The sequence below is a fragment of the Bubalus bubalis genome, chromosome 6 (assembly GCF_019923935.1).
Source record: "Bubalus bubalis isolate 160015118507 breed Murrah chromosome 6, NDDB_SH_1, whole genome shotgun sequence".
NCBI lineage: Eukaryota > Metazoa > Chordata > Mammalia > Artiodactyla > Bovidae > Bubalus > Bubalus bubalis.
The window spans coordinates 56,900,207-56,923,176 of NC_059162.1; the positions used below are offsets into that span (position 1 = coordinate 56,900,207).

General features: G+C 37.9%; 1 protein-coding gene across 2 annotated transcripts in view; it reads left to right on the forward strand.

Moving 5' to 3' along the window:
* The window catches only part of SELENOF (selenoprotein F), a 39,926-nt gene that overhangs the window by 348 nt on the left and 16,608 nt on the right, over window positions 1-22,970 (forward strand). For both annotated transcript variants that reach the window (XM_025288343.2, XM_006080490.3), the window contains exon 2: window positions 7,507-7,674. In XM_025288343.2, coding sequence (XP_025144128.1) covers window positions 7,507-7,674 — 168 coding nt within the window. The remainder of the gene's footprint in view (window positions 1-7,506; window positions 7,675-22,970) is intronic.

The window sequence follows — 22,970 nt, forward strand, 5'->3', positions numbered from 1 at the left end:
GAGTGGAGGTCACCTCTGCTGCAGCCCCAGGGCGAGCTACAGGGATTGCGCTAAGGAAGACAGAATATTCGGTCCCTTTTGGGAGACACAGCTGAAACGGGTGGGCTCCCCCAGCGGTTGCTGCTGCCGGCGTGCGACGTGGCTTTATTCCGCGTTTGACGATTATCTTTCCCCGCCCTGGGTTTAGCAGTTCCTTCTTCTGACCTGAGACTCTCTTGAGTACAATCTGTAAGACACGCTGTAAAAGCGGCGGGTGAGAGGCGGGAAAGGCACTAAGTTTTGCAAAGAAATGAAGATTATTTTTAAATTGACAGAAATGCAAGGAACTGCCGTCTTTATGACAAAGCTTCCTTTTAAGCCCAGAGGAAAGCCCTCAAGTCTTTGGTCCAGGGTACACTTCCTTTTTACTGTCAATTTTCTGTCATTTGTTTGTGGTAAGTCACTCTTAGTCTTTTACTTCTGTTCTCTGGCACTCACAGGCCGCTGGGTACGCCTCAGTATCATTTGTGGTTTTTAAACAACACTGTTGTAATAAAAGGAACTACTCCATACTAAAACATAATTTATTCTTGAAATTGATTTTCTAAAATGATAGCGCTCATCTCGCTTAAAATCGATCGTTGTCTAACCAAGTTTTTTTTTTTTTAATTTCGCTTTTATCCATTAACAGAAGAGATACCTTCTTTATATTTGAATGGGGAGAGGCTAGTTTCGACTTATTTTCCTGTTCACTCACAAACGACTTATTAGAAGTTTTTAGTTCGTTTAACTGTGAATAATAAAACTTTTTAATAGGCACCATACTTGGGGTTTTTACAAGTGTCTTTTATCAGCCTAATTTTTCAAGTGTTCTCTGTATTGAGTCTGCTGAGTAGTCTCCTAGAAATCTGGTTTAATTAATTTATTCAAGGTTTGGAGGATTGAGGGTCTATAGGGAAGGCCTCCACAAACACCTGGGCTTTTCTTTCATTAAGGAGTTTAAAGATCTTGCCTATTTACTTTTACAGCCTTACCTAAAAGGTGGATTCTTTACTTCTCTCATTAACTTTATAATACTTCATTATTCAGTCATTTGGTGCCTTAGAAATTACTGGAAGACCCCTTTCTAAACTTTGTACTCAAGAATTTTTTGTCAGTCTTAGATAATTTGTATTCACCACCATGAAAAGATAAAGAGTAACATTTCAAGTTGACTTCTTCTGATCTCATTATCTCTTTAACTGTTTGATTATCTGTGGCTGTGTAAGCACCCCCTATACTTAGTGGCTTGAAATAATGATTTCTCATGATTCTATGTGTTGAGCAGTTTCTGTGTTGATTTCCTTTGGCCTCATTTATACCTTCCCTGGTGGCTCAGACTGTAACGCGTCTGTCTACAATGCGGGAGACCTGGGTTAGATCCCTGGGTTGTAGGTCAGGAAGATTCCCTGGAGAAGGAAATGGCAACCCACTCCAGTACTCTTGCCTAGAAAATCCCACGGACGGAGGAGCCTGGTGCAGGCTACTGTCCATGGGGTCGCAGAGAGTCGGAAATGACTGAGCGACTTCACTTTCTTTCATTTACACCGCTGTACTGAGCCAGTACGTCAGCTGAACTACTGGCTAGGGTTCTAGGGTTCTAGATGGCTTCATACTTAGTGGTGCTGTCAGCTAGGGCGACTTAGGTCTACTCCATGTGACCTCTCATTCTCCAGTAAGGCCAGACACAGAGCAAAAGTGGCATTGCCTCATGAAGCCTAGCCTCAGAAATCCCATACATCACTTCCACATCACAATATTTGCCAAAGCAAAGAAGACCAATCTGGATTGCAAGGGTAGGGAAATAGATTCCATCTCTGCATGAGAAGAGTGACATAGTCACATTGCAAAGAAGCATACATACCAAGGTAGGAGGAATTTATGGTTATTAAACAGTCTTTCAAAGTGATCCTCCACATAATTCACACCAAAGAAATTTGGGTGTCATCTTCGACTCCTACCTTTTCTTACATACCTCACATCCAGGTAGTTATCAAATCTTGTTGATTTTACTTCCTAAATAGCTCTCAAGTTCATCCACTTATTAGTAATCCTTCATTTAGGCCACCAACCTCTCTTTCCTTATATTATAGAAAATTTAACAAACTTTTTTTAAGAACATACTTATCTGTCTATTTGTCTGCCTCGGATCTTACTTGCTGGATGAGGACCCAGCAGTTGAGGTGCCCTAATGGGCTCAGTTGCTCCTTGGGATGTGGGATCTTAGTCCCCTGACTAGGGATCTAACCCAAGTGCCCCGCATTGCAGGGCAGATTCTTGAACCTCTGGACCATCAGGGAAGTCCTTAGAAAACTTACAAACTTTGGCCTAACTGAAAAGCTTATGACATTTTGATTCTACTTATTTGTCTTAGTATGAATAGAATGCTAGGTTTCTAATTTTAAAAAAATAGATATGCAACAAGCAATAAAGGTTTACTGTATAGCGCAGGGAACTATAGTCAATATCTTGTAATAGTCTATAATGGAAAATAACCTGAAAAATAATATATGTGTGTGTATTTATATATATATATCTAAAGAACTGAATCACCTTGCTGTGCACCCGAAACACTGTAAGTCAACTATACTTCAATAAAATATATTAAGAAAAAAATAGAGTTAATAGCAGCTCATGGTTATCAGCATTCCAATGAGGTGACAACTGGGAGGATATAAAGTGATTTAATCTGAAAATACATTCTGAGTATGCTTAAGCATTAAAAAAAAAAAAGCATAGCCTAAGGGAGCTGTTTTCTAGAGTCTCCTAGAACTAAGTGGTATTCACTTTTTCGTTCTGCTCGAACATAATTTTACTTTATTCAGAAAGGTCTGTACTGAAAGCAGTCAGTATAAAATGATTTTGTGTATCACTGATTCTAAGACACCACACTCCATCCCCTTTTCTTCACAAATTATCACCTGGATTGGTCTTATTTCAGTTAGTGTCATAACTGTCAGCGTGTTTGTTGTTTTTAGTGGTACATACAATAATGCCCCATCGTGGATTCTGTGAAAGGAGGTAGTAACAGTGGTTAAGGGTTTTGAGGGCAGGCTGGAATTAAAGCTTTTGTTTCCTTCTTTATAAGGTAAGGATGATACCTCCTTTTTCATAGGAGGATAAGATTAAATGAAATAATGATGTAAAGTGTTTAGCAACACTTGACAAAGTATCTGGTGCCTTGTAAGAGCTTGTCATTATGGCTTGTCATTATGTTTCTGGTACTTATTTTCTTGGGGCAAATCTGTAAACCCATGTATCCCACCCTGTCCTTAAAATCCATGTCTTTCTTACAAGGGTGGCTAATTATTATAAAATTTAGGAGAATTCCCTGGTCATCCAGGCTTCCCGTGCTTTCACTGCCAAGGGCGCGGTTCAGTCCTTGGTTGGAGAACTAAGATTCCATAAGCACTGTGGCAGAGCCAAAAATAATAACAGTAGAACAAAACATAAAAAGTAATATTTGACCTTACTGTGTACACTTAAATGCTATTCAGTTAGTTTTATGTAATAAAAAGATGGGTGGGTGTAATTTATAGTTGAACTCTCCTATATTATTTAGCATTTTGTACTTATAAAGTGCTTTAAAATAGGTTCTGATGTTCTTATTTGAGTCAGAGCCTTAAGTCTGCAAAAAACAAATTATGGTAGAAAAAAAGATTCACTCATGAAATTCACGATACCTTCTATCTCCCCCACACTTATCTCTGCTGCTGCTGCTGCTGCCAAGTCGCTTCAGTCGTGTCCGACTCTGTGCGACCCCATAGACAGTAGCCCACCAGGCTCCTCTGTGCATGGGATTTTCCAGGCAAGAACACTAGAGTGGGGTGCTATTGCCTTCTCAGTCACTTATCTCTAACCTGTGAGTACTTAATAAATGTTAGAATTATTCCTACCTTCCACTGTGAAAACAAAAACACTATTTATATTTAAATCATTATAATAGACACGGGTTAGAGATAAGTGCCTATTATAATGATTTAAATATAAATAGTGTTTTTGTTTTCACAGTGGATGGTAGGAGTAATTCTAACATTTATTAAGTACTCACTGTGTACTGGACAGGATACTAGATGCTTTCTGTACTTTTTCTCCTTTAATCCTCCAAACTCTGAAGTAAGTGGTCGTTATTCCTATTTAGAAATTCAGAAATAAGGTTGCTCTGAGTTGGTATTTGAATCAGGATGTCAACAGACTCAAATACGTTTTGCATGTTCACTCTACCTGTCAGTTGGTGCTCAGTAAATGCCAGAATAAAACCAAGTATTATAATCCCATGATTTTTCATTTGAGATTCTTGTTTTATAAAACATGCTTTGGTAACAGTTTCTTACATTTGTTTAGCAGTTCACTGTTTCAAAGTGATTTCACTTTTATTGCCTGTTTTAGTTAGCATGGCTGGAAAACAGATCACCCTGAAATTTGGTGGTATAAAACCATTGTTTATTTTGCTTTCAGATTCTATGGGTTAGCAATTCAGACAGGCACGACAGCGTGGCTGTATGTTCCACGGTGTCACAGACCTCAGCCTGAGACTAAAGACTAAAGCGTGAAGGCTTTTTACTCACACATCTAGTAGGTGATGCTGTTTGTCAGCTGGAGGCCTCAGTTGTTCTCTGCATGGGCCTCTCCACATTCTCTCTAGTTACAGCATGGTGGCTAAAAGTTGAGTATTTTAGAGAAACAGAGACATGGCACCTGCAAGCCCTAGTCAAGCAGAGATGGCTTCCTTTTTTATGGCCTACCTTCAGAAATCACTTCTTGACACTCTGTTTGTCAGAATAGTCACAAGCCCCTGCCAGTCACATTTGGGATGATGTATATGTTTTGGTGTGGCCATCTTTGGAGAAGTAGAAATTAACCCGTGAAATAGATCAAGCAGATCACTTTACAAGTAAATAAACTGTATTCAAAGTATTAGTATAGGAGCAAGGGTCTTAGGTCCTTCTGGCTAGACTGGTATACTTGATCTATTTTGATACATTATGATATATACCGCACCCTATTACTTAACATAAGGTAAAGGATGTTTGTATAAGCTATCAAATTAGGATGTTGACTTAATGTAAGGCCAGTGGGATGATTAGCATTTTGGAGGAGTATGCCAGCAATAGTTAAAGTTTTTTTACAATGAGATATGCCATTTGGTTTTATCAGCTTGATTAGTTAGCTGGTGGGCCAAATCCAGCAAGCGTTGTTTTTGTAAGTGAAGTTTTATTGGAACACAGACACACATGCATTTATTACTGTCTGTGACTGATTTTGTGCTACAGTAGCTGAGTTGAGTAGTTCCAACAGAAACTGTATAGCCACCCAAGTGAAAGTGAAGTTGCTCAGTCGTGTCTGACTCTTTGCGACCGCATGGACTGTAGCCCACCAGCCTCCTCCATCCATGGAATTCTCCAGGCAAGAATACTGGAGTGGGTTGCCATTTCCTTCTCCAATAGCCATCCAAGCCTAACACAATTACTATGGGACCCTTTACATAAAATTTGCAGACTCTTGGTCTAGGAGATCAACCTGTTACAGTCAATCTGAAATTCCCCATACTTGAGTCTGTGGTTTTGACCAATTCCTCTGCTTAACACACCTGAGAACTAGCATGTCCCTGCATGCTAAGTCGCTTTAGTCATGTCTGACTCTTTGCAACCTTATGGACCGTAGCCTGCCAGAGTCCTCTGTCCATGGGATTCTCCAGGCAAGAATACTGGAGTGGGTTGCCATACCCTTCTCCAGGGGATCTTCCCAACCCTGGGATCAAACTCCCATCTCTTAAGTCTCCTGCATTGGCAGGCAAATTCTTTACTGCTAGTGCCACCTGGAAAGCCAAGTGCTGGAAATACAAAGAAATAACTTAATGCTTGCCCTTGAAAGAGTTCACAGTATTATTGGGGAATCAAACAATCATAGGTTTACATAGTGCAGTGTCATGAGTGTGCTGTTTTACAGCTCTGCATAAATTTCTTAGAAAAGATAGCGGCTAAAGATTGGAATCTGCTTTTTCTCAGAGAAGGCTTCCTGAGAAAACTGATACTGATCAAGTTCTTGGATTAAGTAGAATTTAACAATGTGGAAAGGTATAAAAGAGCCTAGCATAAAAAAAAATATGAGCAAATGTATGTTTGAGTAAGGGTTTTGTATTTTCAGGTACTATAGGAATCCGTTATAGCTGAAAAGTAGAATGAGATTGGAGGTGTAATGAGAAGTAGGACTAGCTGACCATTTAAGCGACTGAGGCAGGAAAGGATTTGAGAGTTCTTTTAGAGACTTGAGGCCTCTTTGAATTGTCAAAACTTAATTGATTGGTTCTCAGTTCATTCAGTTCAGTTCAGTCACTCAGTCATGTCTGACTCTTTGCGACCCCATGAACCACAGCACACCAGGCCTCCCTGTCCATCACCAACTCCCAGAGTCCACCCAAACCCATGTCCATCGAGTCAGTGATGCCATCCAACCATCTCATCCTCTGTCATCCCCTTCTCCTCCTGCCCTCAATCTTTCCCAGCATCAGGGTCTTTTCAGATAACTCAACTCTATGCATCAGGTGACCAAAGTATTGGAGTTTCAGCTTCAACATCAGTCCTTCCAGAACACCCAGGACTGATCTCCTTTAGAATGGACTGGTTGGATCTCCTTGCAGTCCAAGGGACTGTCAAGAGCCTTCTCCCAACACCACAGTTCAGAAACATCAATTCTTCGGTGCTCAGCTTTCTTCACAGTCCCAACTCTCACATCCATACATGACCACTGGAAAAACCATAGCTTTGACTAGACAGACCTTTGTTGACAAAGTAATGTCTCTGCTTTTTTTGGTTCTAAGAATGGTGAAGAATGTGAAGTCTAGGTTGACTGACCTGGATGACTGGGTAGTCAGGGAAAATGGGACCATTTTGCTAAGATATTCTGAATATGAATACATTGGAAGGAATAGATTTTTAAAGATGTCACTGTTGGAGAATTTGAATTTGTAGTGCCTATATATCTAAATGAGAAGATGTTGGAAGCTTGACGCTTAAGAAAAAAGACTTGAGAGTTTTTAATAAATGAATATTTGAAGCCATGGAAAAGATGTAGTTCTCCATGGAAAATATGCAAAGAGAGAACTAAAAATAGAAATGGGGAACATTTAGGAGATGTGTAGCAGAAGGAGGAGAGGGCAAGCAGATTCTAAGTTCTTGAAATGAAAATTCATTTTTCTTCAAGATATATATGTATGTATATCACAAAGAAATAATATATGATCTTTTTTGTAAATCCATGTTTTAGCCAAGCTGCAATATGACAAGTTTTTAAGGAAAAAAAAAAAAATGGGGGGAGATGGGAAGAACCAAAGATTCATAAGGTTATAGAGTTTAAAAATAATTTAAAAATTGTCTCCAAATGAGGCGTTTCAGTAACTCTCTAGTATGTGTGTTACTCTAGCTTGTTCTTTTTTGGAAGCTTTGTAATGTAAAGATAACCTTTTTCCCCCTTATTTTTTGTTTTCAGGTCTCTGCATTGGGAGCAGAGTTTTCCTCAGAGTCTTGCAGAGAGTTAGGTTTCTCCAGCAACTTGCTCTGCAGCTCCTGTGATTTGCTTGGACAGTTCAACCTTCTGCAGCTGGATCCTGACTGTAGAGGGTGCTGTCAGGAAGAAGCACAATTTGAAACTAAAAAGGTACTGCTTTCTAGTATCTCTCTTCCATTAGATAATTTAGTTGAGATGAGGTAAAATGTTAAATTGCCTAATCAACCTAACTACAAAGAAGTCATTAGCTTCTACATTTTGTAGATTTAGAAACGCAACTGATTTCTTGCCTGGGGCATTAGATCAGTCAAAGCAAATGAAGGGGAAAATTATGGTTATAGACCAATAGACCATCCTACCATGGCTGTGCTGTCCAGTCTTCCTTACTTCTGGCCACATGAAGCCAAAGAATAATTAATTAGATGTTTTTATTCAGTTACAGTAAGAACCTAGTCTTACATTGAAATTTGAGATGAAAGTAAAGCACCTATTACATGCACATAATTGTCAACAGTAAGTTATAACCTTTAATCTGGTTAACTAAAGAATATGGTCTGTTAATTTGCACACCTGTTACTACTATTTCCTGATATCTACTCTCACCGTTAACACCTGAAGACAACCAGGACTAGGTAGTTCTAAGTATCCAGTAAAATCGGCTATGGTTTTACCCACTGTTCAAATTAACAGTAAACTTGCTCAATTTTTAAATCTTTTCATTAGACCTGTAGATTAATTAAAAATTATCAGGAAAAGGTCACTTATATCATCCAAATCAAGCTGAATTAATGAAGTCCCTATGTTTGAGAAAAAATGTCAACATCTCTCTGCTTTGTTTCCTTTTAATATTCTTTCAGTTTTACTTATTGAATCCTGTTTGAGGCATTATGGTTTGTAAAGCTTTCAAATAGTATCTTCTCATTATTAGGTAGTAAAGGATTATTTCTAACAATGAGTACAGTTTTATAGGTTTGTAAGAAAAACAAGCAGACACGCTTTAACATCAGTATTCAACCAAAAGTTACCCTTGATTTCTCAGTTGAAAACCTGAAATTCCTGTGTCCCAGATATGGCTTCCGTGTCTACAATGGCTTTCATTTTCTTGGTTCACATATACCCATAATGTATTTTAATGTTTAGAAGATTCCCATATATAAAAGTTAGTCTTTATTGCAAGTAGGTAAAATCTAAAGAGATTTTTAAAATTTGATTTTAGATAGACTTAAGACATAGGACCTAATTAGTAGGCTCCTTCCTTCTTGTTTTCTGTTTTGTTTCTTCAATGGTATATTCACAGGAGACCAGTGGCTGCAGTGTGGTTCATCCTCTCATCCTTAAGCTGTTATTCTATGGTCTGTACAACCACTTGGCCAACAATAATTATTTCCTGAGACACCAAACTGAGATGGATTGAACAACAAGGGGTGTTTTAAAAGAAATAATCTTTATCACACACCCCCTTTGTAATCAAGAGTAAGCTGAGAAAGTCTAGCCTTTGACTGATATCAAATATGCCTTTAACTATAAACTAAGTGCATATAAAAGCTGTTTTTACTTTATTGCCCTTTCTCAGTAATTCTTTATAATATACAAATTTTGTGAGTTTTTTTTTAAGCCACACCATGCCACATACAGGATCTTAGTTCCTCAGCCAGGGATCAGACTTATGCCCCCTGTAGGGGAAGTGCAGAATCTTAATCACTGAACTGCCAGGGAAGTCCTTGTGATATAATTTTAGTAGAACCAAACTTCAGTCACACGCTTCTCAAATTAATCATATTTCTGTTCAGTTTTCATTATTAATTGAGCTGTGTTTGATATCTTGACACTTTGCAGCAGTTACAGCTCAACATTATCCGTGGGGAAATAGCCCACTGTTTAATACATGCCTAACTAGTCACACAAACTGAAATGTTTATTATATCTAAGTGCAAGTGAGCCTGTATCCTAATATTCCTTTTATACTGTACTTGTTTTTTCTCAACTCCTTGCCTGTAATCTTTAAGATGTACTCTCATTAAGTATTTGCTAGGACAGTGTTGCACAAAATCAGTGAATGATTTTCTAGAGGCCTGGTGAAACCAAAACACTTAAAATAGTAGTATAAATATAAAAGTATGGCAGGTCAGGCAAACCTCCATGTAGATATAAACCACATTCTTATATAAAAGTGGTATGCTTAATTTAATCTCTGCAGTACTGCTCTCTGGATTATTGGTACATAATCATAGGTAGTCATGTATGGATGTGAGAACTGGACTATTAAAAAAGCTGAGTGCCAAAGAATTGATGCTTTTGAACTGTGGTGTTGGAGAAGACTCTTGAGAGTCCCTTGGACTGCAAGGAGATCCAACCAGTCCATCCTAAAGGAAATCAGTCCTGAATATTCATTGGAAGGACTGATGCCGAAGCTGAAACTCGAATACTTTGGCCACCTGATGCGAAGAACTGACCCATTTGAAAAGACCCTGATGCTGGGAAAGATTAAAGGCGGGAGAAGGGGATGACAGAGGATGAGATGGTTAGATGGCATCACTGACTCAATGGACATGAGTTTGAGTAAACTCTGGGAGTTGGTGATGGACAGGGAAGCCTGGCATGCTGCTGTCCATGGGGTCACAAAGAGTTGGACAGGACTGAGTGACTGTACTGAACTGAACTGAATCATAGGTAACAATACACACAATAGCTTTTCTGTCTCATTCAACTCTGGCTTAAGGCTTAATTTTGAAATTATAGTTTAATTTAGTTCTACTTAAATGAAAGTTAAAATATGCAATATATAGACTAGTTTGTTGTCATTTAGTCACTAAGTCATGTCTGACTCTGAGACCCCATTGACTGTAGCCCACCAGGTTCCTCTGTCCATGAGATTTCCCAGGCAAGGTTACTGAAGTGGGTTGCCATTTCCTTTTCCAGGAGATATTGCATATTTGGGGATTGAACCTGCATTATAGACTAGCACCTTATGTCAAAAATATTAAAAATACTTAAACATGGCTGTGTGTAAATCATTGGGAATATAAATTTTGTAGAAGAGGAAATTTGTAGTTTATTTGTAGGACTGTCTTGGCAATTTATAATAAAGAAATGTTACCTAAATACTCATTTTGGTTCTGTCTTAGTTGCATGCTTTATAGGTCTGTTCAGGGATAAAGCTAATCATTTTTCAAATGCATACACTCAGTCAACAGGCTAAATTTAGCCTTTGATAGGCAAAAACATAAAATTTGCTTTTAAAAAAACGTATTTATTCCCAATAAATGCAGAAAATATCTTCAAAGTCCCTTATTCTGCAAGTAGATATTCCTATATTGCTTGTATTTGGTCTTGTTTCTCCCCCTTTTGATTGTAAAGGACCTAAGTAAAGATCACAAATATAACTAGAACAAGATTTTTTGGTTAGCTGATTTACTACTGTTTTAACTAGTTTTGCTCATAACTGTGTACTTAGGTACAATTTATAAACATTCATAAGGATATTGACTGAATTATTAAGAGCATACTAATTTGTTGTTGTTTAGTCACTAAGTCATATCCGACTCTTTGCAACCCCATGGACTGTAGCCCATCAGGCCCCTCTGTCCACGAGGTTTCCCAGGCAAGAAGACTGGAGAGGGTTGCCAATTTCCTTCTCCAGGGATTGAATCCATGTCTCCTGCATTGGCAGGTGGATTCTTTACCACCGAGCCACCAGGAAAGCCTGTATACTAATTTGTAACTTAAAGTAAAAAAATGGTAAACTAATGAAAGAAAAATGTTTACATCTTGGTGCTATTAGTATTTACTAAGTAGTGTAAGTGACTTCTGCTTTTTGTACATAGAATCTTAAGATAGAAGGGAAGGAACTGTTCACTACTGACTGACTCTTTGCTTGGGGTGGGAAAACATACAACTGCCAGTTCTTGCTTGTTGTATTTTACAGCTTTTCCCACCAGAAAAGGACTAATTCTTCTCCTGTTAACGTTTTTGAAGTATTTTAGACAAGGGTTGTTACTAGCTCAAGTTGAGTCACTAACCATTTATTGGCTAGGATTATGGAATAATGTAAGAACTGCCACAAAAGCTGCCACAGTAGCCATGTGAGAAGTTACACCAGGGAGCAGATGGATGACGCGCTCTTAGGTAAAGAACACACTGGTTTTTCCCCTCAATTACTAGAGTAAACCACTTCTACTTAAGCTGTTTTAAAGATTTAGCTCAAGTGTCCCCTTTGCTGGGAAGTCAGCGAGTTTCTCTTCCTCAGCCACCACCACTGCCACTTCCAAGTTACATTAAGCTACACCTAGGTCTTCCCTCATAGCTTTGTCAGTAAAGACAATGCAGGAGACCCGGGTTCGATTCCTGAGTCAGGAAGATCCCCTGGGGAAAGAAATGGTAACCCACTCCAGTATTCTTGCCTGGAGAATCCCACGGACAGAGGAGCCTGGCAGGCTACAGTCCATGGGGTTGCAAGAGTCAGACATGACTTATCAACAAAACCACCAACCACCACTGCATTTCCAAAGCACTTAAACATGCCTGTGATTTGCAGTTAACTCCATTATATTGTATCTGATGTCTGGCTTTCTTTCTCTCCCAGTATTTTATGCTTTTTGAAGTTCAGAACTATTTTTTTTTTTATGTTTCTGAATCCCCAGCCTTTAGCTTATAATATTTCATAAGTTTTTGCCCTTGAATAAGGCTCTTTTTACTAAGAAATAATACATGAAATTCTGTGGCCAACTTTAGAGTAATTTAGAAGTCAGCTTAAACAGCATTATTCAAAACAATGGCAAATTTTAAGCTTTAGCCTTTCAGAAGCTGAATGCTGCTGATGTGTAAAGCATAGAAGGATGAAATGGAGGTTAAGCTAACTGTGCATGAAATTGTAGTCGCTAAAGAGATTTCACCATTGCTTAAAATAGATTCACTTTTGTAGTGTGTGTAACATCAAATCTATGAACTGATTTCTTCAAAGGAAACAAATTTAATTCAACAGGTTATTCTAATATAAAAACACTGTTCAGAAAGTTTTTTTTTTTTTAAACGTTTAGCAGCAATTCAAATTCAGTGTAAGAATCAGTAAGACTCGTGAGTAGCAACAATACTAAATAAAGACATAAATTTGCTTAATAATAGCTTCAAACATTCATTAAGTTCTTATTATATGAAGGTGCTCTTCCAAGACTTTATATGAAGTAACTTATATAATCCTTACAACAACTCCATGAGGTAAGTACCGTTATCATCTCCATTTCATACCTAGGTCTGAGGCAAGGAGATCTTGCCTAAAGTCATACAGCTAACAAGTGACAGTAAACATGTATGTCATATATTTGTGTAAGAAAAGTTTAAAAGTTTATTTTGTGCAGTTAGTTATTCAGTTGAACTGAAAATAGTTTAAATTTATTTTTTATATTTTCTATATGGGGCATTTCATCTGCCTCTAATGAAAAATAAACGTGGTCAGTTTTCTTAGGTATTTACAAATCAGAATCAGCTTCTGTCTAAGCATGTTAAAACATTCTGTCACATTTACAGATTGTAATATTTATAAGGAAAATAAACCCTTAAAGTAATCATTATTAATTTCCAGGCTGTCTTACAGCTGCATTTCTTTTAGTTGTACCTACTTCAGAATCAAAATAAACTTTGTTTATGTAGTAAATATTACTTCATACTGTAGGCTCTGAGAATGCCAAAATAAGACAGTAGTCACTGTCCTAGAGGACTCGAAGAAATATACATGGAAATTGGACTACTGGAATGTATTTGGCAGGATATTCTGTTGGGATAAAACCTAATATCCAATAATGTAACTGCTAAAAAAAAATTAGAAATTGGCATAATCAAGAACTATAGATACAGCCATGTTAATCACTATGGAAGTGACCAACAGAAGAACTAAAAACAGTAAGAACTCAGATAAGTTCTGTAAACAAATGGTATAAAAGCACCACAGAAGAAAGGATATAACCATTTGACAGGTCAGGTAAACATTACCCCTTGCTTATGTAGAAGTTGATGCTTATGATAAGTTGGACAGTGATTAGGAGAAGGTCATCTCTGGCAGAAGGAAAAGTATTTGAAAAGGAACAGAGTCATCATGAGAGAGATGGTCATCTAAGATGAATCAGAGAGCTGCTTATGAAGAGAGAGAACAATAGGTAAGTAAGTAGGGCCTGTGTGCCTTGGTAAGAAGTTTGAACTCTACCCTATAGGCAGGTGATGACAGTTAAGGACTATAAACAGTAAATTGACATCAGATTTGTGTTTTAATAACTTTTGTTGGTGTTGTGAATGATAGTTGATAGAGTAGTGAGGAGTACCATTGGCAGAAAAAGAACTTAAGATGCCAGCTTCCAAAGGAAAGATGCAAGAAGGAGCTTAAGCTAACACACTGTAGTAAAAATGGAGAAGGGGCAGATCTGAAATAGATTGAGGCAACAAGAAACTACAGGATTTATTGACTAACTGGATTGAAATGTGGAAGGGAAGAGTGAGGACACTTTCCAGTGTTTTTATGTCAGAAACTGCTAACCTTAGCACAAGGCTACAAAAGAATTCCATCTAGCTACAAGGTAGCCCCTAAAGGCAATGATGGTGGATGGGAAAAGAGACAGCGACAGAGGATAATTTTTAGTGAAGTATACATCCCTTAGTTTCAAACTGCCTTTTCAGTTTTCTTTTTGAAGATAGACGTGTTAAATTCTACTGTAGCAGGCCATGAATTTTATCTCGGTACCATAATAAGTTCTAAAATAGATAGTATACTCTTCAGAGAGCAGGCAAAAAGTGAAAATGTGTAGACTGGCCTTGTTTCTTTTGTTCTAATTTCACATTGTTGCTCTTGGTTTTTGTATACTGTTTAACTTTTGAATTATTGCAGCTCTTTTGGTATCTGTTTTTAAAGTGAAAATATATTAGGTGATTAATTTTAATAGAAATCATTTAATTTGAGCCAGCTCTTATTTTTTATTTCAGATAATTGTAATCTTTCTTGCAAATGATAATAATTGCCTCCTTTTTTATGACAGTGGTGTTCACTATTGGATGGTAATGGAAATACACAAAGAATTGAACTTTCTTTTGAAAAGCAGCTTTTCCTGCTTTATCTTTAATATGAAAAATAAATGTAGTTAATTTTTTTTTTTTTTTTTTTAGATATTTACAAATCAGGATCTGCTTCTAAGCATGTTAAAACATTCTGTCACATTTGCAGATTATAATATTTAAAAGGGAAATAAATCCTTAAAGTAGTTCATAATCTATCTCCAGGCTGTCTTACAGCCACATTTCCTAGACATACCTACCTCAGAGTCATTGTGGCACATTCATGTTCATTTTTTGAGACTATTGAGTGGATATTGAACTGTGTTTTAATAGGATCTCAATCTCAGATTTTCAAATTAACAGAAATATAGGTTAACTTTTCAAGCACTTAGGAGCAAAAATTAATTAATTTTTTTATTATTGAATTTTTTTATACATTGACTTTTGTTTTTTATTGAGTACTTACACTAAATTGTTTGCCATTTTTTCTTTATTTATACATATTACCAAGGGGCTAGTTGGTTTTGTTTTTAAAACTGTTTACCTTTAAGATATTCAAGCTTAGGGTCATTTTTACCATTCTCTGGATATTTTGACCTCAGGAAACATAGTGGCATTGTGTCATTATTCTTTACATTGTGTGATATTCCCTAGGTATTAGTAGGGTTGAATATATTGTTCCCAAACTATACCCTGAATTATTCATACTTATAGCTGAAGTGTGTATGGGAATGTGTGTGCTCTATATCTGTGAATATATTTGCTTCTAGGTGGAAATCTGATCGTTACAGTCTTAACCCCTTGGTGATGAAATTCTCTTTCTTTTAGGTGTATATGCAAATACTGTTTCTTATCACAGTATTAAAAGAAGCCTTGTTCTTTTCCTCAGATTTCATAGTTAGCATGGTCTAATTTAGATTGTGGTGATGTCAGAGAAACATATTTTATTTTTTTTTTTTACATTTTCGTTGAGCTTTTTAGTGGAACAGTGATTGTATCTTTATGGCAAGACTCCCTCAGCATACTCTTACTTTCTTCAGAGCCTAATTTAAGGTAGGTGTTACCTAGCTTGTTTTTAACTTAGAGGAAGCTTCCTTAGACACAGTCATTGTTTTATATTTTTGTGGAGTTTGGTAGAAAACACCTAAAAATGAATAGTTTGATCTCAGGTGTATGATTTTAGAGCATTATATTTACCAGGTTGGTTTGCTAAAATTGTAAAACCCAACTTATTTCCCTAATCCTTTGTATTCGTTCATTGTTCCTATACAAGAATGCCATCAGTCAGAGTGTGTATGAAAGTGTTAATAAATATAACGTTTGGCTTATACACTTAAGGTAACTTAAACTGAATCTTCACAAAAGCTTACTATAAGATCGCAAATATTTAGTACTCTAATTATTTGCTCATGTGTAGTTGTAGCTTTTTGTTTCTAGCATTACAGGTATTTTAAAAAATATTAGAAAATATAGGAATGACTTTGATAAATAATGAATTAAAATTTATAACATCAGCAGATCCCTAGACATAGTTTTAGTTGTAAACATTTTCTCTGAGAATTAACTGACTAAATTTTGCTTAGAAAAAAAATAGCTTCTGCTTAATATATTTTTGCTCTCCAGATGTATGTGAAAAAAGTAAAGTTGACTTTAAAAAATAACGTTTGTGTGTACTACGTTGCTTCAGTCATGTCTGACTTTGTGTGACCCTGTGGAGTGTAGCCCACCAGGCTCCTCTGTCCATGGGATTCTCCAAACAAGAATACTGGACTGGGTTGCAATGCCCTTCTCTAGGGGATCTTCCTGACCCAAGATTTGAACTCACATCTCTTATATCTCCTGCATTGGCAGGGAGGTTCTTTACCACTAGTGATATAATTGTTTTAAGAGTGGGTCGCATATACTTCAATGTTATCATAATAGTTTTTTCATTTAAGATCTCTAAATATTATAATACTTAGATTTTTATCATTTTATAGCCATGCTTCCTTATTTTTAAACTCCTACATTTTAATTAAGAGCAGGCAACCCTTCAGAGGAGACTTTTCTGGTGGCTCAGACAGTAAAGAATCTGCCACCTGCAATGCGAGAGACCTGGGTTCCATCCCTGGGTCGGGAAGATCCCCTGGAAAAGGGGGTGGCAACCTACTGCTAGTATTCTTGCCTAGGGAATCCCCATGGATAGAGGAGCCTGGTGGGCTACAGTCTATGGGGTCACAAAGAGGTGGACAGGACTGAGCAACTAACACTTTCACTTTCACTTTCTCTCAGGGCTTCATAAGACCAATAAAATAGTTGCTGCTCAGATCTGAATTCTGTTCAGCAGTCAAAGCTTTTCCTTTGGCTAACCTAACATTAAGTCATTTTCATCATAGTACTACTCTCAGAGTTTTTTTCAGTTTTTTCCTAAAGTTCTGCTTTAAAAGAGGATTTCAAAAATTAAAAATGCATGGCTGCAAATGATTATTCCAACCAACCTAGACAGCATATTAAAAAGCAGAGACATTACTTTGCCAACAAAGGTCCATCTAGTCAAGGCTAGGGTTTTTCCAGTAGTCATGTATGGATGTGAGAGTTGGACTATAAAGAAAGCTGAGTACAGAATTGATGCTTTTGAACTGTGGTGTTGAAGAAGACTCTTGAGAATCCCTTGGACTGCAAGGAGATCCAACCAGTCCATTCTAAAGGAAATCAGTCCTGGGTGTTCATTGGAAGGACTGATGTTGAAGCTGAAACTCCAATACTTGGGCTACCTGATGTGAAGAGCTGACTCATTTGAAAAGACCCTGATGATGGGAAAGATTGAAGGCAGGAGGAGAAGGGGACAACAGAGGATGAAATGGTTGGATGGCATCACCAACTTGATGGACATGAGTTTGGGTAAACTCTGGGTTGGTGATGGACAGGGAGGCCTGGCGTGCTGCGGTTCATGGGGTCACAAAGAGTCAGACACTACTGAGCGACTGAACTGAACTGATGAGAAGAAAAACAGTATTGCAGCATTTATCTTGCTTTTAGTCATTGTTTATTAGCTAGTCTCTTAAGCAAAAGTCTACTACTATTTGATTGCTTTGTAATTTTTGCCTCTTTAATAGTTGAGGGTAGTCCAAGGCATCCCCAGCTGCACATTACAGTCACTTGGATAACTTTAAAAGTAGTATATATTAACTAAAAAACTGGTGCCTAGACCACAACCCAACTCTCCTGATTTACTTGAACTGGGGTGAGTTCCAGGGATCAGTAATTTTCAAAATCTTAGATAATTCAAGTGTATAGTTGTACAGTAAGGCTTGAAAACTCTGCTCTAAGGTCATGTGAATTTGAAAGCTTGAGAAATTTTGAAGTGGAGAGGAAAATTTGAAGAAATTCTAGTAACAGGAACAATGAATAACATCCTTGAACAGGCTATCAGGGCTTCTATGAAAATGGATACACACCTTAACCATAATTGATAGCGTGAAAGAAAATATTCACTATTCTTACATATTGAGCATCTAAAGAATCCAAGCTTTTTGTGTGTTTTGTGATTTTTTTTTTTTTTAATTTGTTTTAGCAACTCTGGAAGGTAGGGAATATTTCTTTTTTGTTGTTGTTTTAAAGGTTTACTTTATTTTTTGGTCATGCTGGACCTTCCTTGCTGCAAGCAGAAGCTGCTCTTCCTTGTGGTACACAGGCTTCTCATTGCAGTGACTTCTCTCACTGCGGAGTACAGGCTCTAGGGCCCAGGGGCTTCAGTAGTTGTGGTGCACAGGCCTAAGTTGCTCCCTGGCATGTGGGATCTTCCTGAACCAGGGATTGAGCCTGTGTCCCTTGCATTGCAGGATAGACTGTTAATTACTGGACCACCAAGGAAGCCCTGGGAATATTTCTTGTTCAGATGGTAAACTGAAGCTGAGAGAGAATGATTTGCTGTCTGTAACTAGCAGAACTAGAACTAGACCCACATACACATTTGATTTTTTAACCTGAGCTCTTTTCACTATACTCTTAAAAGATACAGTGAGGCCTATTAAAAATTTTAGTGGTTTAAGCATAAATCAATTCAAACTGGGTAACACCCAGCTGGAAGTGGTTAGAAGTACCTCACCAACAGGAATTAGGGATAGAACTTAGAGACGATGTGGAAGCAAAGCAACGATATGTTTTGATTGGCTGTAGCTTAAGCTACCTTATTTGGGAAAACCTAGTTGATGACTCAGAGAAGGCAATGGCACCCCACTCCAGTACTCTTGCCTGGAAAATCCCATGGACAGAGGAGCTTGGTAGGCTGCAGTCCATGGGGTCGCAAAATGTCGGACACTACTGAGCGACTTCACTTTCACTTTTCACTTTCATGCACTGGAGAAGGAAATGGCAACCCACTCCAGTGTTCTTGCCTGGAAAATCCCAAGGACCGGGGAGCCTGGTGGGCTGCCCTCTATGGGGTCGCAGAGTCTGACACGACTGAAGCGACTTAGCAGCAGCAGCAGCAGCAGTTGATAACTGGTAATTTTAGGACTGGAAAAGGTCAGTTTTCATTCCAATCCCAAAGAAAGGCAATACCAAAGAATGCTCAAACTACCACACAATTGCACTCATCTCATACGCTAGTTACTGCTACTGCTGCTAAATCACTTCAGTCATGTCCGACTCTGTGTGACCCCATAGCCTGCAGCCCACCAGGCTCCCCCGTCCCTGGGATTCTCCAGGTAAGAACACGAGTGGGTTGCCATTTCCTCCTCCAATGCATGAAAGTGAAAAGTGAAAGTGAAGTCACTCAGTCATGTTCGACTCTTAGTGACCCCCATGGACTGCAGCCTACCAGGCTCCTCCATCCATGGGATATTCCAGGCAAGAGTACTGGAGTGGGGTGCCATTGCCTTCTCTGATACGCTAGTTAAGTAATGCTCAAAATTCTCCAAGCCAGGATTTAGCAATACGTGAACCGTGAACTTCCAGATGTTCAAGCTGGTTTTAGGAAAGGCAGAGGAACCAGAGATCAAATTGCTAACATCCGCTGGATCATGGAAAAAGGAAGAGAATTCCAGAAAAACATCTATTTCTGCTTTCTTGACTATGCCAAAGCCTTTGACTGTATGGATCACAATAAACTGTGGAAAATTCTGAAAGAGATGGGAATACCAGACCACCTGACCTGCCTCTTGAGAAACCTATGTGCAGGTCAGGAAGCGACAGTTAGAACTGGACATGGAACAACAGACTGGTTCCAAATAGGAAAAGGAGTACGTCAAGGCTGTGTATCGTCACCCTGCTTATTTAACTTCTATGCAGAGTACATCATGAGAAACGCTGGGCTGGAAGAAGCACAAGCTGGAATCAAGATTGCCAGGAGAAATATCAATAACCTCAGATATGCAGATGACACCGGCCTTATGGCAGAAAGTGAAGAGGAACTAAAAAGCCTCTTGATGAAAGTGAAAGAGGAGAGTAAAAAAATTGGCTTAAAGCTCAGCATTCAGAAAATGAAGATCATGGCATCCGGTCCCATCACTTCATGGGAAATAGATAGGGAAACAGTGTCAGACTTTTATTTTTTTGGGCTCCAGAACCACTGTAGATGGTGACTGGAGCCATGAAATTAAAAGATGCTTACTCCTTGGAAGGAAAGTTATGACCAACCTAGATAGCATATTCAAAAGCAGAGACATCACTTTGCCAACAAAGGTTCTTCTAGTCAAGGCTATGGTTTTTCCAGTGGTCGTGTATGGATGTGAGAGTTGGACTGTGAAGAATGCTGAGCACCAAAGAACTGATGCTTTTGAACTGTGGTGTTGGAGAAGACTCTTGAGAGTCCCTTGGACTGCAAGGAGATCCAACCAGTCCATTCTGAAGGAGATCAGCCCTGGGATTTCTTTGGAAGGAATGATGCTAAAGCTGAAACTCCAGTACTTTGGCCACCTCATGCAAAGAGTTGACTCATTGGAAAAGACCCTGATGCTGGGAGGGATTGGGGGCAGGAGGAGAAGGGGACGACAGAGGATGAGATGGCTGGATGGCATCACTGACTCGATGGACATGAGTTTGGGTGAACTCTGGGAGTTGGTGATGGACAGGGAGGCCTGGCGTGCTGCAATTCATGGGGTTGCAAAGAGTCGGACACGACTGAGCGACTGAACTGAACTGAATTTCAGGTTTAATTTCTTAACTTTAAAGCATTTATAGGCTTAGGTTTTGGTTTGGTTACATAAGTCACTCATGCCCTAGAACCGCCTCGGTGTAGTAGCCTCCTTGTTTAACAATACCATGCTGTATGAAAATTTGATAGTTTGACTTATTTTAAATAACTAATTTTTCATTGTAATGTTTCTTCAGAGCCATTGATACCATCACCAACAAAAGTATTAAATATTTAGTGTTGAGAAGTAGCAAAATATTTCTTACTTGGACAAGGTTTATAGATTTGTTGTAATGTGGTGGTATGATGGTGGCGGTAAAAGTTAAATGTAATACTTTTTTAAAATTCTTTGGAAATTTTACAAAACTCACATATGTTGCCTTAACTTACCTAGGAATCTAGCTATCCGGTAGAAAGTAGCATACACTGATCTTTTTGTCTTACTATTAATATGATCCATTTTATAGCTACATAGTAAAACTTTTAATTATGGCAAAGTTATCACCACAAAGTAAAGAATTTGATTTTTTTATATGAGAAACCTCATTATAGGCTCTAACTAAAATTTTGTAACAAGAGGTTGGTCAGTTAGGAAAGAAATCATTATATTTCAACAGTAAATAAATTACCAGGGAAGTCTTTCAACAGTGAAGGGAGTACATTGTCTCAAAATATTAGGAAAATATATGAAATGTACAGAATTTAAATTAAGGTAGCTTATAAATAATAGTCTTGGTAATGCTCAAAATATATTTAAATTGCAAAAAATTATTTAACTGCAAAGCTGAAATTTATTTTAAGAATAATAAAAATCAGTTATTTTTTAAATGAAAGGGAAATTGGAATATTCAAAAATCCTGTTACAAATAAGGTGAATTAGTTATAGGGCTGAAGTAGTTAGATATTTCCACTTCCCATTTGGAGGATGCTATCAAAAATTTAGGAAAACTGGCAATAAGTAATATGGAAATAGGTATGGATGCCAAAAAGGGAAATGCAGTTTTATGCATCATTTTCATATTTTTCTAAAGGTGTCTGTATATTTCCATTTAAATTATTTGGGTCAGTGTAATATAATCCTAATGGAATAGTGCCTAGAGTTAGATTATCGGTTCAAATAAGGCTTCTCTTTATTAATGCACATAGAAGAGAGCCCTACCAACTCGGTGTTGGTAATATATGCAAAATAATAGCTTGCTATATAGAAGTTATATAACTTGGTGCTTTGATTTTTCTTCAACTGATATTTTTCCACAAATGTTTGAAGGTCAGTTTTTATGTTTATGTTACTTTAAAAACACTAAAGGTGAAATTCAAGGAAGTTTAGAATTTTAACTTTTTTTAACCCTTTCATACTTCATACCCTTGATAAATTCTGAGTAGCATATATTTCCTTGCATGTGAATGTATGTGTTGCCAAAGATTCTTATGATTATAAGGCATTGAAAATTTACCACAATTTGTAGTTAATGTACTGCATTTATTCACCACGAAAAACATATTTTCCTATGAACACTGCAAATTCTTAAAAATGCCAAACTAGCCTCACAAATTAATGCTTTAAGCACTTGAAATTTTCCTTAAGAAGCTCACATCTGAACTTGTGTAGTCATTAAAAAATATGTTTCTAATATTTTTCATTAATCAGTTCATGTTTTGTGGTGCAGAAAATGGGTTACGAGAGTGATAGGATCCTTCAGTCCTTTGGGACAACCAAATGGGAACTCAAGTGAGCAGAGGCCCCCAGGCTGCTGCTGCTAAGTCACTTCAGTTGTGTGCGACTCTGTGCGACCCCATAGACGGCAGCCCACCAGGCTCCCCCGTCCCTGGGATTCTCCAGGCAAGAACACTGGGGTGGGTTGCCATTTACTTCTCCAATGCATGAAAGTGAAAAGTGAAAGTGAAGTCATTCAGTCACGTCCAACTCTGTGACCCCAGGGACTGCTGCCTACCAGGCTCCTTCGTCCATGGGATTTTCCAGGCAAGAGTACTGGAGTGGGGTGCCATTGCCTTCTCCGGCCCCCCAGGCTAGTCATCTCCAGTTCTAAGCAGCAACTTCCTTTTACTCCAGTGCTCCAAACAGTTGTTACTGTTTTCGCTGTGTAATGATACGAAGAATTTAGGGATACAATGGTATAGAGGAATGCCATCATATAAGGTAATGGAATCTCCACTTAGTGTTTCCAAGGGATCATAAACTTGGAAACAAGATAAATCTAATAACCGAATTTGTATATAGCCTTATTTTTTAAATTATGGTAAAGTGTACATAAAATTAAGCATTTTAACTGTTTTT